The sequence below is a fragment of the Centroberyx affinis genome, unplaced genomic scaffold (assembly GCF_046629955.1).
Source record: "Centroberyx affinis isolate AG114_WGS23_722 - 3 ecotype Tasmania unplaced genomic scaffold, CSIRO-AGI_Caff_v1 ptg001464l_1, whole genome shotgun sequence".
NCBI lineage: Eukaryota > Metazoa > Chordata > Actinopteri > Beryciformes > Berycidae > Centroberyx > Centroberyx affinis.
Window position 1 is genome coordinate 547,883 of NW_027279933.1, and position 18,140 is coordinate 566,022.

At 43.1% G+C, this 18,140-nt stretch overlaps 1 protein-coding gene across 6 annotated transcripts in view; it reads right to left on the minus strand.

Moving 5' to 3' along the window:
- meis2a (Meis homeobox 2a) overlaps positions 1-17,927 on the minus strand; it is an 84,068-nt gene extending 66,141 nt beyond the window's left edge. For all 6 annotated transcript variants that reach the window (XM_071526779.1, XM_071526778.1, XM_071526780.1 and 3 more), the window contains exons 1-7: positions 17,300-17,927; positions 16,546-16,778; positions 14,931-15,072; positions 14,550-14,600; positions 14,031-14,081; positions 13,339-13,488; positions 4,687-4,801 (exon numbers count right to left, since the gene is read on the minus strand). In XM_071526779.1, coding sequence (XP_071382880.1) covers positions 4,687-4,801; positions 13,339-13,488; positions 14,031-14,081; positions 14,550-14,600; positions 14,931-15,072; positions 16,546-16,778; positions 17,300-17,311 — 754 coding nt within the window. In that variant the 5' untranslated portion in view covers positions 17,312-17,927. The remainder of the gene's footprint in view (positions 1-4,686; positions 4,802-13,338; positions 13,489-14,030; positions 14,082-14,549; positions 14,601-14,930; positions 15,073-16,545; positions 16,779-17,299) is intronic.
- Positions 17,928-18,140: the final 213 nt, after the last annotated feature.

The window sequence follows — 18,140 nt, forward strand, 5'->3', positions numbered from 1 at the left end:
CACCTCGCTGATCACTCTGGGGCAAGAGCAGCCTGCTAACACGCAACAAGGCTTCCATCTTGCGTTTTAGCAGAGACTCTGGTGTTCTTTCTGTTGTGGTTAGATGTTTTTTTTCCATGTCTCTTTCTCTTCCCTCAGTTTTCTGGGTCTCCTTGAGCCCTCAGTGTAGTTGTGCCCAAGCTTTTGGAGAAAAAACAAAACAAAACAGCAAAGCCAAAGGTCCGGAAAATGCCAGATTCAACAGGCCTTGTTCGCGCTGGAGCAGGGAGTCGTGTCCCCACCAGGAATGACCCCCCTCTAGTGAGCTCAACCACAAAGACCTTGCTGAGTGGGGCCCCTGGCCAGGGCCAAGGGAGCTCACCACACTCCCCACGCACACACACGTGCACGCACACACACACAAACGTACCACAACACCATCAAGCACAGCATGCTCCCTTGGAGCCAAACACTCAATCTCTCTTTCTCTTCCTCTCTTTCTCTCCATCTCTGCCTCTCTCAGTCTCTCTGGGGAGTCTGTCTATCCGCAGAGCATGGAGATTGTTCAATTGCTGAGAAAATGTACAAAATGCTTTCTCCTCTCTTCTGTTGAGCCTTTTCCATCTAGAATGGAGGAATCGTACAGAAAGGCCCTTTGCTCACCACTCAAGATGTCAGCGTGGATTTGGTTTTCATGCATAGCTAATAATTACAAGAGCGGACTGAAGTTGAGGCATGCACACACACACAGACAGACCCACACACACACACAAACACACATATACACTTAGAGCAAGAGAGAGAAACATTACCTACCGTGCTGAATCAGTGTAAAGGATTTACTGTACTTGAGTGAATGCAATTGACTCTGCTATGTTTGGTGTGGGCAAGACGTGCAGCCTATTTCATCACACTGCTCACTCACACTATGGGTGTTCAACATATTATGGACAACTGCTTGGAATCGAGTGCTATCTTAAGGCAGGCACATTCATCAAATTTAACTCCTGTTTCTGATGTATCTAGATAAGCTTGGGAGAAATCCAAAAGACTGTTAATCAAAAAGCTGTGCGAGCAGAGCCAATGAAGTTATTGTGTGTTGGTGAGCTGCACAACCTCCCCAGAATACCTTCTGAACCACCTCCCCTAACTGCTGCTATCTGTTTATCTAGCCCGAACATAGGGAGTCACTTTCTAAGAGTCAGTAAGTGAGAGTGCAGAATTTGCCCTGAGGGTGATAATTCATATTTTCTTTTTTCTTTTTTTGGAGAGAAATTCTAAGAAAGAGAAAAAAAAGGTCTGTTAAGGAGGGGGGTGGGGAGAGTTAGCAGATCTAAGTATTGTACTGAAACCCTTTTCATATGTGTCAAAACCTTAACTGGCAATCTCTACTGACAGCTATGAGCATGCTTCACCTTGCTTTACTGCTTGACAATAAATTATTCCGCAAGAGGGGCTACACATATTTTCTCACTGGTTAAATTGTTTTTTGGCACAGGTTCAGAGCAATGCTCGATGCCGAGATACGAGCTGGAGATTGTGGATGTGAATTTTGCTCATAGCGACCATCTCAAGCCCTGCATGCACTGTACATACTTTAGCGTGAAAGGTATGTGTGCTATACTCTACTTTATTCTACTGTACATTCCCTAACGACAGCCAAACATTGGCAGACCTACCATGGAGGGGGAAACAATTGAAAAGTTTTCACTCGCAAACCAACCCGCTTGGATTTGATCAGAGCCAGAAATGTTTCAACCTTTTGGGAGAAATGGACTGGAATCACAAAGTCAGCGCGGTAATGCTTTTGGATCCAATCTTGAGCTAAATGGATTTCAAGCCACATGCACGCAAAACATGCACGCCTTTCAAAATGGCGTGAAAAAAGTTGATCTGTGTTTGTTGTTTTATTTTATTGCCAGTTGAAAAAGCTCTCTCTGTGTGTTTCACACACTCTTTCTCTCTCTCTTTCTCTCACTCTCTCGCTCTCTCCCATCTATTCCGTCTACCTCAACTGATCCACATCGTCACCCCTTTTAACAGGGGCCAAGCTGTTAAAGACCCCATTACTGAAGTGAAGCACACATTTCACATTTTCTCTGTGGGCTTGAGAGTGTGGACTACAAATTTTATGTGGAAATGTATTGAGATAGGAGGCGAGTTCATGCATGGAGTGGAGTGGAGTGGAGGAGAGGAGGGAAAGGTGGAGAGGTTGGGGAGGGTAGGCTCTGTCAGAATGGAAGGGCCAGAGTCGGGAGTCAGCAAGCGCTTCAAGCGTTAACGTAATTGCAAGAATGTGAAAAATGAGGCGGCGGGGCTCCCGAGCGGAGCGAAAGGTCAGAGCACGCCTCACACAAAACAACTGGCTGGAGGACGGCCTCATTAGACCATTAAATCAGCTGCCCTCTCTCTTTCTCTCTCGCTTTTTTTCCCCCTCTCTCTCTTTTCTCTCTGTGCCTACTTTTTCACCTTCTCTGCTCTTTCACCTCTGTTGTTCACTGGCTCTCTCCTCACCTTCTTTTAAATCCCTGCCTCTCCTCTGTGTGTCTTTGTATTCCTAGTTTTCCTTTTATCTGAGTGTTTTTTTTTTTGTTCGCGAAAGGCTTGGAGTTGGATGGTGGATATAGCATTTAGCCCTCTTCAGTGTAGGTCAGGCCCGGCTCTGGCCCTGATCTAGTCCAGGTCTATCTTGGCCCAGCGCACTGTGCTGTACCGTAACTGTCTTTGGCCCGTATTGATCCGCTGTTACTGGATACGGTGGGGAGAGGAGTCGATAAGTGCTCTGTGGATTACAGGTCACTTGTACTTATGTGTGTAAGATAATCAATAGGCAGTGCATTTCTTTCTCTCATCCCCCCCTCCTCCTCTCTCTGTTTTTCCTGCAATCTTCGTCTCCCATGCTAACATCTTTGCGGGCATAGAGGATGAGAATGCTGCAAAAACTCTACCTGTGCTCTGTCTTCTGACCTGCCGTCAGCAAGTGTTTTTTGTTATTATTGTTTGCATATCAGAAAATATAACTGATACATCTGTAAAACAATGTTATTATGGGATGAGTTTTGCTTCACCCTGATAGAAGGCATGCACACACCTGCAGCAGGAGGCGACCTAGCGGTTAGAGAGAACCTATTTGAACAGGACTGCATGGGTGCAAGCGCTGTTTCGGCAAAGAATCTGCCTTTGCTGAAGTGTCCTTGAGCAAGACACTGAATCCCTGTTCTATATCTGACCCTGTGATTTGCTCGCCGTGGAGGCGGGCAAGCGGAAAGAGAATTTCCCTATGGGGATCAATAAAGTATCACGTTATTATTACATTCATTCATTATGCCCACACCATCACACACACATTTGCTTAGCCATGGCCTAGCAATCATTGCCTTCCCCGATCTGACTAGCCTGAGAACAGCCTGTGATCCAACTAGTCCTGACACAGCCGACCACAGAGGTCTGCTGCGGCCCTCAGTCTGTGGTCAGTAATGGTCCAGAAGCTACAGCTGCTGCTCCTGACTGAGGAGGAGAAGATGATTAAAACAGCTCCACCACAGAGCACACATCCCATCGATACATTTGATCGCTTATCGGCAAAACGATAGCCTCGGCTGGACACAACAAGCGCCTCCAGTTGGTGAGCGAGACGGTATATGTGTGTGAAGGAAGTGTGTGTGTGAGCGTGTGTGTGTGTGTGTGTATGTATACAGTGTGATGAAATTTCATGCAAAACCCTGGACACTGCCAGAAGGCACACACAAATACTGAAAGACACCCAGAAACACACACACTGCCGCCAGGGAAAGGAGATCTTGGTGCATTCAAAACAAGAGGAAGACAAGAAAGGAAAAGCCAAGAGCTCATCAACTATGTTCTCTTAGTTTAGGAAGTAGTTTAAACTTTTAATAACTGTGTTATTCATTAAGGAGTTTTTACATCACAAAGTGTTGATGTATGTGCTCATGTCTAAATTCAGCTAATACCAAATGGTATTGATAATATGCATGTAAAAATACATATGGACTGTAACAAATCACAGTGTGGCTTGTTGTGACCTGCAACTAACTGTAATAAATGCAAATATTTTTGTTCTGAATTGCATTATTACTGTCTGGCAGGTCGAATACTAGATAAAAACACAAGCCTCGCTGAGACATAATTAGGGGCTGTTGCGCTAGCAAAGTTAATATGTTTTAAATGCTAGCAAGAACTGGCAGAAATATACTATTAATCACCAGCTTTTCCAAGCATGTTGTTCAACTCCACCTCTAAATAGCTGCAATTTCGAAAGCCCTTTAATAGGCTGCTGTATTACAGTGGATGTTGCATGTATTTGGGTGTGAGTGTAACAGTGGATAAGCATGTTCGCTTTTAAGTGTGACTATGTGTTTACATGGATGCCAGTCAAAAAATAGGATAATCCAATGTGCAAAAGGAAAGACTGGAAAGTGTTTCTATAGCAAGGGAGATGTGCCATCTATTCACTGCAGTTCTCATATTAGACAGAGCTAAAGTGGAGTGTTGGCAACTCTGCCCATACATGATGATTAATACATCCCTCATGGATCTGTGCCTGTATATGTGTGTGTGTATGTGGTAGTGCTCGTGTGCACAAGTGTATGCATGTGTGTGTGTGTGTGTGTGTGTGTGTGTGTGTGTGTGTGTGTGTGTGCGTGCATGTGCATGTGCATGTGCATGCCTGTGTGTTTGCTGGCTCACCTTGTTCACTGCTGTTGTCACCGCTCTGTGAAGCGTGTCCCCCGCTGGAGGGCCCTGGTGTGCCGGCTGAGTGTGTGGAGGTGGCGTCATCATGGTCTCTCCAGGAAGCTGGGTTCTGAGGTTTGAGAAGAGAGAAAGCGAGCGAGGGATCCATCCATCCATCCATCCGTCCATCCATCCATCCACATTCCCCATCCAAACCGCAAACCAGGAGCGGAGAGAGCAGGAAGGAGGGGGAGGAGGGGAGGGAGAGAGAGAATGAGACAGAGAGAGAGAGAGGGAGACCATATGAGTATGCTGGAAACGTGAGAGTGACATCTGTAAGAGTCCACAGGCGCTGCGAGGGTCCTTGGCCTGCTTACATTCTCCAGGCAAGGCAGAGAGCTCCACTCCCCGTTTCCCCCCTAGCACACAATCAACAATGCCACTATAATCAAAGATGAAGAGAAAGAGACTAATGCACTAAAGCAGCTGGCAATAAGTCAAAACACTGTAATCAAACTGTTTCATTAATACATGAGAGCAAAACGCAGCGCTGTTAATGTGGCGTCTGATTTTGAACGTGGCAAGTGAAGCACTCGTGAGTAATTGTCTAAACACATATGGCCGAGACCAGTCGAGTTAGTTTATACCGTAACCAATTGAGACTTCCGTGTCAAGTGAGAAATATAGAGGTAAAAAGTCTAAACACACCACAACCGCCATTAATCATTACCACTGTCAGAAATGAAAATAAGATATGACAGTGATTCTCCTGCTAATCTGCCAAAAATGTGTACACGCCCACACTGACATACACACACGCCCACAGAGACTCACAGAAATACACATATGCACACACACTAATGACATAATAGAGCAAGAAGTATAAACACACACACACACTCACATTATATGTATATATATATACATGTGTATATGTATATATAAATATATACATATATATATATACACATACACACATACACACACATGCAGAAAAAAGTGTTAAATCTCCAAGAGCTATCATCAAAAAAATCTAAAACAAGTTCACATTGTTTAAGGTGATTTTCCTCTCCTCTCTCTCTTCTCCTTCCCTCCCTCTACTTCTCATTTTCTCTCCTCCTCCTCCTCTCTTTCCTGGTCATTCCCATTGCCCTTCTGGTGCACACAGGGAAACAGGATTTTCTACTGTACAGGAAAGGCTTTATCAGTGGCACATGAAGGCAGGCTAGAGGTGGAATTTCCTCTGCCATTCAGGCCAGAGAGGGACAGACTGACCACGTCACATACTACACTTGCACCCACACACACACACACAATCAAACACACACTCCGGACAGCCTCTCACACACAGTCGATACAGCCTCACACAGACGCACGTACACATTCGTAGCTCTCAACCCCTAGCTAGTCTATCCCAATTTAACTTGTCACCTGAGCACGATGACAAAATGTTGGCCAACGTAAGCCCCGACGTTGTCTGGGGCCCGAGAGAAGCAGCCCCTTGAGCGGAGCCCAAGCCAAACAAACACAGGCCTGCACCAAGGCTTCCCACAAACCTCAACCCACTTCTCAGTCCCCGCTATGGCTTTTTTTTTTCTCCCTCAAACACACACAAACACACATACATATATATGAAAGCGGAGGGAAAATGTACACACCACAGAATATTCCAAGAAAGAGACCGTTTTTACCATTTTGTCTAACTTCAGTAGTGTTCTTGATGAACTCCCTTTCCCTCAGCTCCCGCCAGAGAGGAGCCTGCCTGCCTGCCTGCCTGCCTGCCTGCCTTGGTGCCCCAGTCAGAGTGAGCTGTACTGGTGGAGGACAGACAGCATTGAGCCTGGAGAGTACTGGAGGTTTGCAGGAAAAGAGAGGCTATAAGACAAGCGGCTGCTTAGTTCCCCTGGGTGCGCAGTCCTTATGTGCTGCTGCTTGTTCTGCTGCGGAGGCGAGGCTGCTGCAATGCCTGTGAGCGAGGCCCTTTTATCTGCTAAGTTTTTTGGGGAAGGAGGGCTGTTTTCTCAAACAGCTCGGAGCTGAAAACAGCAGACAGAAACACACAAGGCCCTTCAGCCCCTCCGCTCCACTCAAGACCCTCTCAGCGTCAGCTGTTCACCGGATGGCAATCAGATAAAGAGCTCGGAGAATTACTGAGAAGAGGGGTAAGAAGACAGGCCGAACAATAGCCCCTGCGTGGGTTTTAGCCCTTCAGAGTGAGGGGTGGAAAAAGTGTCCCTGCTTTGAGAGGGATGGGCGATTGTGATGTTTTCACCTCCTGGGCCGCTGATCAACACATGGTATACTTCATGGGACCACAGTCCTGTGTTTATAGTAAATGTCCATTATTCCCTACACAGCCTAGTACAGCACATGAGCACATAAATACCCTCAAAACACACTAATTTTGTCTCACTAGCAAATGTCATATGGAAACATGGAGGGACGGTTAACAGAAAGAAAGAAATAAAGAAAGAAAGAAAGAAAGAAAGAAAGAAAGAAAGAAAGAAAGAAAGAAAGAGGTAAAAATCCCAGACTCCCAGAGTGTATAATGTATTTAGGCAGAGCTGAGCAGAGCACTCAGAACGGGCTGTTGTTGTTCCAAGGAAAGAAAATGACTGGGTTCTACTTCCTCACAATGAGACACCCACTGCCGGCGAGACAGGAGACAGACCTGAAAAACTATGCTCTCTCTCTCTCTGTCTCTCTCTCTTTCTCTCTCTCTCTCGCTCTCTCTCTCTAACACTTGCCAGCTACGGCCACAGCATGGCTTTAATGCAACAGCTGAATCGATAGGACTTAATTTAGCTATCATTGCAGAGTAATGTGTCATTTTTAATGGTGCTGGCACTAAATTAAATTCAAAGACACCTCAGCTAATGGTGTTAAAGGGAATGATATTTTGCTGTGATTTGCTACCCTGCGGGTTGAATGGAACTGCATGCAGGGATATAGATAAGGCTTTGTTAATTTGACTCTTACAGGGCAAAAAGCAGACTGCAGCACTTCATATGGTGTAATAATAATAAAGTGGCTACCAGTACCAGTGCATATACAGTGGATATTTTATTTAGGCACACACTCATACCTATAGGTCATGTGTTATACATAACCCCGTCTGCAGAACAAGACAACAAATATCACAACAATGGCGTTAACTTTCCACACTCAACAAGGCGACAAAAGCAACAGCCTTTCCTCCCCATGAATAATTTAGTGGGCCTCTCCGAGCTATGGAGGGTGCATCATCAGACACCGCACCTCGCAACACAAACACACACAACCATTTTGTCACAACCCCCGTGGGTCTGATAAAGTTCAAACAAGTTGTAAAAAAAAAAAAAAGAAAACATCATGTCACCCAAACAGTCTTCTTCAACCTACACAAGAAGTCACAAAAAAGGAAGAAGCAAAAGAGAAAAAAAAGGCCTCCAGCCCATGTGACTATTCCCTAAAGCTGGGCATAATTAGGAGTCAAACATGGTTCACTCCATGCTCTTCACTAATTGTGTTAAAGAGCACTGTTACCAGGAGGAGGAGGAGGACAACGCCAGCAAGCAAACACACATACATGTGCAGGCGCGTGCACAATCTCACACACACACACACACACACAAACACAATAGGACTAGATAGAAAATAAGATACAAAGGAAGCCTGGTCTCTAGGGGCAGCCTTTTCTATTTGCTGGGGTTAGCGACTGGCGGCTGATAATACAAGTTGTAATTAATATAAAAGCAGGAGACAATATGGGGAGGAAGGCTTGTAGTACAGCCAGGCCACAGGAGAGCAGGGAAAGGCTGCCGTCTCCTCTGCTTCTGTCCCCCGTTTCTCATTTACAAACACCTGCCTGGCACAATCTCACTTCCCTCACTGCACTCTGCCTACATCCCTAGGAATTTCAAATAAAATTGATTTAGCGGCATCATTGAATTTTCCTCAAATTCCCCTGGAACCTGGAGGGAAGAGAGGAAATCTGTTGGTGTAGTAGTAGTGTAAGTCAGGTTGAGAACGACTACACTAGTGTGTGCGTGCGTGTCTGTGTGTGTGTGTGCGTGCGTGTGTGTGTGTGTGTGTGCGTGCGTGTGTGTGTGTGTTGCACTGCCACTGCAAGGAGCAGCTAGCGGGATCCAGTGCTGAACATGTACGAAATTGCTGACACACCAGAAACACACAGGACCGTAAATCATGAAGCTAGCTGACATTTCAAGACACATCTTGCCACATGGCATAAGCAGTTCAAAACTCCTCACACATTTTTGTTGAGTTGAATGCGTAATTATACACAGCCGCTTCAGAAATGTGTAGGTGCACCTCTATTGAATAGCTGAGTATTTACAACACCCACAATTATCCAGAATATAAAAACTCCTTAATTTAGTAGCTAATAATTCACCGCAGCATGTTTTAAGAGACATGGGGGATTGACTGATTGTATATGTGCTTATAAACTTTCTCTGAGGCAAAAACAACCTTTTTCACTGCACTGAATGGCACATTACATGTACAAATACGTTATCAGAAAGAAGAGATTAAATAAAAACTGAACCCTCAAAAGAGATCCTTGTGATTCATGAGTTTGACACGCATAAACATGAGAGAGCTGATCCAGAATATGAAAACTGATATATATCAAACAGTCACCTGAAGCTATTGCAGATAATTCTACTTTCAGCAATTCCTGGTGATAAATGACCCCGAAATCGGGCCTTGCAATGTAAATATAGGATTATACTATTATTGGTGTTGCATTTAAATACAGATCAACATACACGTATCTCATGATCCTAAAATAACCGCACAGCAAATGTTTTTCATTGCAGTCGTTTACAGCAGGATACTTTCATACATGCAGTTACAGGGAGCGGAGAGCGGGAGACGCAACAAGTGAGCCCAGCCTCTCTCTAGCGGTGGTAGTGGTGATTAGGTATGCCTGCCAACAGGGCCCTGCCTCTGAACACTAATCAAATAGGAAATGTAGGGCCAGACATCCCACCATCACAAAACAATTGTGTGGAACAGACGGAGCGGTCCAAGTCAACGACACACTATTTTGACGAGGGGGGGGGGGGGGGGATCCAAACACAGTCGGTCCCCGAGGAGAACAAAGCTAGTTGAATTAGAACACCTCCAAAACTGAGAAATTCCACGGTTCAGCAGGCTGGCTCGGCCCGAGGGCTCGCTGTACGTGAACGCAGGCAGGCGGAGTGTATTGTGTGGAGCGGGAGGCTGTGTATGCACCGCACTACGCATAGTGACACACAGAAACAGGACATCGCAGAGCTCCCATCTCAGACGACACACACGGTAAGTCACTGGTGAACTATTAGCATTATTTGACTGAACCTGTGACATCACCACATCTGACCAATGCTCTACTGCGTCCAGAGCCTGTACCAGAGAGTCAAATGTAAACAGAAAGCGTTTTTTTCCCCCTCTCCAGACATGCAGAGTCAAGATAACCTACAGCATAACCGCTATGGGAACTACTATCACCCGTGACAAAAAAAAAGCCCCCCAAAACAAAGTGCCAGGACCCCAAATCCCAGAGCATTCCTTCATAGCAAATTTGGAACTGTGCAGAAAGTCATAAAATCATTTCAAAAGCATAATGCACGTGCAGAGAGAATGAAAAGCCTTCTGCTAATATAAGAAGCAGCACAATAGCACAAGAAGACACAAAGGCTAATTCATTAGAACAGATAATATTCAGAAACAGTTAATTCTATTCGCCTCCCTAATTGGATGTAGCACAGAGAAGACAGAAATTTAATTTCATTAATTAAAAGACAAGAGAGCAAACCATTGATAAGCAACACGCACACAGTACCAATCGTTTGTACAAATCCTAACTGCCCCGTGCTTTTTTCCCCCCCATCACCTTTCATGTGTAATACAACATATTTTTTTCCCCTTTTTTTTTACATAGGATGGGGTTGACTTGAGTAGGGCATTGAGTTAGGAGCCTGGGGTGGGATACATGGTTTGGATAGTCACCGCAAGCAAATAAGAGAAATCAACAGTGTCAGCAAGGCCTCATCCCCCTCTGACTACACCATAATCCAATCATCTCTAAAACAATGCAGCATTCAAGTGTAAATAAAACTGTGCTTATTATACTCTACTGTCAGGTATAGAGAAGGGAAAGGAGGGAAACAAAAAGAGTGAGAAAAGGGAGAGGAGAAACAAAAAAAACCAAAAAAAAAACAAAAAACCAAGCTCAACGGGCTGCCTCCTTCACAGTGAAGAGCCTCATCATCTCCAGCAAAACCAACTTTCACCAAATGAGATGTAGCCCTGGGCTATATATTAAAAATGCATATCAAAGCAAAGAAAAATGGACGTGAGAGATTCTAACTAAATAAATTAGCATATCTAACTATCAAATTGCCTTCCTCTCTTCAATGAGAAGAGAGGACAGAAATCAATAATGAAATAGAGCCAAAATAAAATAACTAAATAAATAAATAAATCGAGACATGTAAGGCAGAAATTGCTTTCCATCCAATAGTGCATATTTGCAACCATATGCAGTTTTCTGCATTGTTTCCACATTCAAAACACATTTTGGACACATAAAGCTGGACCCATTTCAATTAGACTGGGAATTACTGCTGAGGGAGTTAACTATTTACTACATGGCTTTCAGGCCATGATTACACTGTACAGGGGAACCTGAACACACACTCCTGGAGCAAGAGAGCCACCGCAACAAACATATTATTTTCACTTCAGTAGTTTCAGTTTCTGTAAATAATTTTGCCACTAAAGCATTACGAGTATCACAGTATCACACACACAATATACAAAAATAAGGCATTGTGTTCTTTAGATAGTAACATTACAATCGATTAAAGTCAGAGTGTGTATCTTTCCACAGGCTATTTGAATGTTGGACTGCTCAGCCATTATCAAAATCTCTTCACAGGTCAGACTCAGCTCTATCAGCAAACAAGGGGAAAAAAAATCCCCTCTACTTTGTCAAATGCAGCCCAGCAGTTAGGTGTAGTAAAAAGTTCATTGCTGCCACAAACCCGAAATAAATCCCTCCAAACTGAAATACCTAATGAGCTGGTCAGTCCAAACAACCCTGAGATAAATGGCTTGTCATGCACCTTCTTTGTTTATTGCTGCTCCTGATTTGCTTTATTGGCATATCTAATTTTCTAATTATCAAAATATTTCTCACAAGTGGACTGATGACAAAGCTTGTGTCTGAGCACTGCAAGGCACCATTGGAAATTGGCTTGAGTATCAACCATCTGCCATGAAACTAAACAGGCTAGTTTATCTAATCTCTACAATATAAACAACAGCATGCCTCATTTCTACACTTGTGTTGGAGTACCACAATATTGCCATTTTGACCGTTTCTCAAACCCACATTGGCATCTTAGATCTAATTATGTTTTAATTCACCTTGTGCAGTGCACTGAATAGCCCTGTAAACGCGGCGGGCTTTCAAAGGGAATCCACCGCTATTAGGCCTATGGCCAGACCCAACAGATGCAGCGCAGTGACTTTGCATAACACTTAAATCTGCTTTAATTCCTAATAGGCTTGGCCTTGTGCTGCAGAGATATTAACTAGTCACTTTGTTGCGATAGTCGCTCACTTATTTCACCAAAACATTAGCTTTATCACAAGTATGCAAGACGCAATAATTCACAGATATCAACTCAATAATACACTGTCAGCCCAATCCATACTGCGCGCACAGCCTGCGTTTATTACACCGAAAATGCACGATTTAAACCAGGGAATCGATCTTCAAATTTAAAGCTACTGTACTTCAGGTGCATATAATTGAATTCAGCATTATGGAGCCTCTAGCCATAAAATGGGGAGCAGAGGAGAAAGCCACTGCAGAGCAAACCACACGGCAATCAATACGAAACAATTAAACACATTAACATCAACAGCAATGGAAGGCCTCCAGACGAACCATCATATGCCTTGTGAACTTGACATTGATGGTAAGCCTTTAGCTCTAAGATCTATTTCAATAGGCTACCACTTTCTCCACCTCTGCAGCAAAATCCACAGCTTTACGCACAGGCTATATCCAGCTCCCACAGCCCCAAATATAAAGCCCTTTTCTTTTTAAATATTGGCCTAAAGCTACAGCTTACCGCTGATACCCTGCTTTAACGTTAAACCTGCGTAACAGATAATTGCTTCACGTTTTTTCAGTGTGCAACTCTCCATAATGCACAGCGGCGATTTGCACACGCGCGCGCTCAAACACACGCATGCACACACACCCACTCAAACACAAACACGCAAGCACGCATTATGCACACATGAATGCCCCTAATCAAAAGACTAAAACAATAACTCACTCCATTGTATCACATCTAGCTTTTGACCTTAGAACATCGATCGGCAGATTTTCCTTGCAGAACAGAGCGTGCACTATTTGCTTGTGGCACAATAGGGTCACACACTGAACAGAGGCTAAGTAAAAGTTGACGTTATGCGAAACATCAAACAAATAATTCCCATTACTTAAAAAAAATATCTGATTATTTTTCCAGCATTGTCTATCAAATATGGTCCTGAGTGATTTATTCTCTATAGCAGCACGGACGCATGCAGACAACATCACGGACACAAACAGCATGTTACATTATTTTATATAAAGAATATAATAGAGCCAATGTTACTTACGTGATCTGCAAGGTTAGTTGAAGATCCCGAGAGTTCTTCGTGATCTGATTTAGAGCTGCCATCCCGTTCGTCAATAACTAGATCTATTGGCATTTTTCCTTTCAAACAACTGATGTACCGGTGGCAAAAATTGTCGCAGAGCTCGTGCACCTAGAAAAAGGAAAAAACACCTTTTTCAGGATGGGGAAACGGTTCAGCCAGTCCAAGAATAACTCTAATTAAGGGGCATTATCGGCGGCAAGGAAACAATAGTGAAATTGTTGCAGTGCTTATTATTCTCCTGAGACTGGAGCAACAAGTTGAACGACAAAAAATAAACAGCATGCCGTAAGCTGCCGAAATAATGAGCAGTTGAAACTAAATCTCTAGATCAATAAGAATGAGTAACGCGTGCAAAGAAGTTTCAATATATTTTATCAATATTAGTCACTCCAGTTGAATAGTTGTCTAAATAAAAAAGCCTATTTTATAAATATGAACGATCTGAAACTTTCTCTTGACACAATCCTGTTGACTGTTAAATATTTGCTGTCTATTAATGCACTGCACTCAATATTTCAGCAGGTTTGAAAATATCATTGCATTACAATGAAAGCTCATATTTGTGCAGGTGGCACCATGCGTTGCCTACAGGTCAAAGATATTTAAAAACATGGCAGTCTGTTCTCAACATCAAGAATTATAACATTTACCTTTTCTAATTCCAAGAGGTGAAACCGTAATACTTGTATGGCTTGTATCATCTGAAACAAGAGCAAAATGAGCACACTTTACATCAATAAATTCACAAGGAGAATATTTTTACACACTTACTGTAGGCGAGATAATCTACACTTCATAACAACATATGGGGAAACTATACAGCCAGCAAGAGCAAAATGGGCATTTTTACATCCATAGTCGTTAACACGTTATTGCATATAGGCTAATTTTCATTACGAGGAAGTGTCATCCAATAATTTAATTAGTTATTACACATTGGTCAGCTGGGGCAGCTGTAGACTAAGGCGATAGAACAATGACAGCGGCAAATGTGGCCACATAGCTTCACTTCAGAGCTCGTTTAACATCTGTGTTGAAGTTTGCATCAGATGTTCACTTATTTACTCTGTGATGCTGAGGACACTGAGGAGTATCCGAAAACAAGGCAGTTTACAACCCAACCAAAGCGGGAATTATTGGGTAACAGGGAGGTCAAACGGTGCGCTTACCAAATTGTCCAACTCTGGATTTGATGAAAATAAAGGTTTTTCTGCTCGGACCTAAAATAATACACGAAATATCAAAGTTAGTTTGGCATGAAGTGTGTGAATATGTTTTTTTAATCATGTCATGTAAAAATGTGACAAATGAAACAACCTTTGTGTAAGTTATTGTGCATTCGACACACTCACCACATTAGATAACATGGTGCAATTTATGTCACAAAAAAACTTGTAACTAAATACTCTCAAAAACTTGAATCGTGTGAATGTTTTAGTGCAAAAAAAAAATAATATCAAGCAAGCAGAAAGCTATGTGCCATGACGCAGCCACAAAATCCAAGAGTATTTTTTCTTTATTTTATTTTTAGAAAATATATTAAAAGTGACCTGTTTGGCAAAGACTGCGATGTCCTCATTGAAGGAGTCTGAGGAGCAGACATCGCCGCCTGCTACGCCGGGCTCCCTCGGAGTGCACGTCGCCAACTCGCACTTCTCAAAAACCAGTGCGAGCAGTGGGAATAAAGGGTGACTGCAAGAGGGGAAACACAGCCTGAGTACAAGCACCACACCGGCTCCACAATGCACACTGCAAAAAATGTCCCTTTAACGAGTCTTTCAGTCGGGTTTCCAGTCTTAAAAATATTATTTTTCTTTAGGCAAGTGAAAAAAATTGTCATTTAGAAGAGATCGTTCTCCTTGTTGCCGCAGCAGTTTGATTTGTTTCAACAGTTTTCTACAAACAAGCCATACCATATCTGGAAATAAGGCAGAGGACACCATGAGTATCATGATAATATATCTGGATTTAAGAAAATTCTGTGATCAAGTTGATTTGCGTGGGAAGCAAGTGGAAATATCTCACCCCATCGGCAGATTTCTCTATTTCTTTTAAGAAAAGTAAGATTTTAAGACAGAAAACGAGATTAAATGACTTGCTGAGATGGACATTTTTGCAGTGCAGACAGAAAACGGCAGTGTAGTCAGCGTATAGTCTCACAAAAATCTACAAAAACAAGACGATCACAAACGGCGGTGGTCATTGAAAAGTGGAGAGACTTGATGCAGTTTGCAAAAAAAAGTTCAAATGAAATAGCAGTTTTATAACTATAGAGTTATTCTATTCTAAATGCACAACTGACGCACTGAGGCACCGACGACTTGGAAATTTCTTCCTTATTATAGCCTAAACAGTGGTGTAGTGGTGAATAAAAAGCTGGTTAAACTATAACTTCCAGTCGGTCGTCATCATGGGGCGAACGGTCGCCACAATAATTAAAAAATCAATTATAATTTCAGAAAAACGTTAATGTGTGTTTTTATTTCCTTAACATGAGTATCTTCATATAACTTGCTTCAGTTTTCTATTAGACTGCTTACTCTTATGTATCGTATGAATTTATGTCATAAAGATTTATTTCAGCCTAGATAGAAGGGTAAACTCTATTCCGCAAATGAAAAGGTGGGTAAAGTGAGTTTAGGTGGCTTTACCCTCTATATCTCTAAATATAAAGCACTGTAACGCGTTCTGTGTGTTAGTGTAAGCAATATCTGAAAACATTTGAAAAGTTTTTGCAACCAGTAAGAAGATTTAAATATTGTCTCTCTTGTATATTTCAGGACAGCCATGTAATAGTATAATAATAAACCAAACTTTTTAATACCTCTAAACATTTGTTGTGATGTTGAACTGAGTGTGTATTAATATTTCTAATGCAGTCGGTGACTTCCACGCTTGGTCTATGGACTGAAAGCCTCCATATTATTTTATAGCTTGTATTTCAAGCTATTACTCAAGGCTTGACGATGCTCCTACAATGCGTATAAAATTACACATCACCCAGAATACCCTGACCAACAATTAGGCTGCTAAATTGCAGTTAAACTTGCACGAAGTCCTATTTAAGTTTAGAGGAGGAGAAAGTAAAACACAAACTAAAAGTAAAACTGAAAACTTTAACATATTTGCACGCGTAGTGGAGTATATGGTTAATGTAAACCTTACCCATAAATTTGATCTTTATCCCTCTTTAAAACGTCGTTGACAGCAGAGCCCATGCTGGTGGGCATAACGTTGGGATGGGGAGCGTGGGCTCCGTAGTGCTGGCTGGCGTGGAGCGGCGGTCCGTGGTTCAGGTGGTGGACCTGGGGAAGCGGCCGGGGAGCATGCGGGTCCCCGTACATCGACGCCGGGACTCCGACTCCGTCCATCCCACCGTAATGGGCCAGTTCATCGTACTGGGAATAAAATCAGAGAAAAAGTCAGCGGGTTACCCGGTCACTTTTTAGATAAATGTGTGTATAAAAGAGCATGCCGTTTCATTCAGAATACGCAAAGGAGCAACTAATAAGCTGTTGCGTTTCATATACTACAGCAGCCGTTCAAATTGTTGTGATAGCCCTGCTACATGGGCAGAAAGTGCCAAATATTCTATCTACTAAACTATCGGTACGTTGAAACGGTTTGTCATTACCAAAAACATTGTAAAGTTAGGCGCTCCCGAAAGAGAGTAACTTTGGTAAAAACAGCGAATTAGTTTGGAGTCTCCTGTGAAACTGCTCCACGACTGTCGCGGAGGCTGTCGGTGAAGCAAAGGCTGTCACTTTGCTTGAGGGATAAGGCTGCTGCAAAAATGTCAAATATACCGGCTTTGATATGAATACTTTGTAAATTAGCCACCACCCGACAAGAGGTTAGCGATATGGAGGCCTTCCTACAGTGGATTTGTATAGGTAAGTGTAGGAGATTTAAAACCTACCCTTTGCGCCATCAGGCTGCGCTCCAATAAACTCCTGAATGTGTCGTATATTTAATATCCCAGTCCCGGTTAGAAAGTGATTTAGTGGTAAGATTCCTTTTTCAACCAACTTTGCGAATTCTCCTATTCGCCAGTGTGGTTCAGTTGAAGCCGTAGCATCAGGGAGTTTTGCAATTTTTCTTGTTTTTCCTCTTTCCTCAAAAAAGAAAAAAATGCGCCAAAGTGAAGGTTACAATCGGCCCATCAACAACCTGCATGTAACTAAACTGTCGTGTCTCATGGCTTTTTGCCACTCCAGCTGTCAATCAAAGCCAGAGGTTGTCAAGGTAATGAATGAATGACGGTTGGTGATGATGTTCAAGAGAAGGATGAATCTTTTTAGTCCGTTTTCATCCCGCAAGTCCGCGTCTCCTTTAATGCCTCCGGATCGCTATCTTGTTTTATTATTACTGTAAAAAAGAAAAAGCAGTAGAAATTAAGAGATTGCGATTCAGATCTTTCCTTTCTTTCCCCCGTAGGTATTTCGTCTATCTGGCGAGACTGAGATGAGTGAGTGTCAGCGAGTGTTGGCAGGTTGGCTGCTAGCTTGCTTATAGAAACAGAGTCAGTTCGCAGCGCTGAGCGGTGGGCGAATGAAATGACGGATCCCGGAAGTAGTGGTGGCCATAGCCAGTCCTACAGCAGCTCCAGAAAAGAGAGAGGAGAGACCAAATCTTGTGATATGCAGAGTATATGCTATGCACAGGGACGGCTTCAACTCCACACTGGGGGGAAAAGCCAAACCAACACAGCTCCTACTCCCAGCCAATTCCTTTTCGCCGAGAAGAGTCCTAAAGAAAAG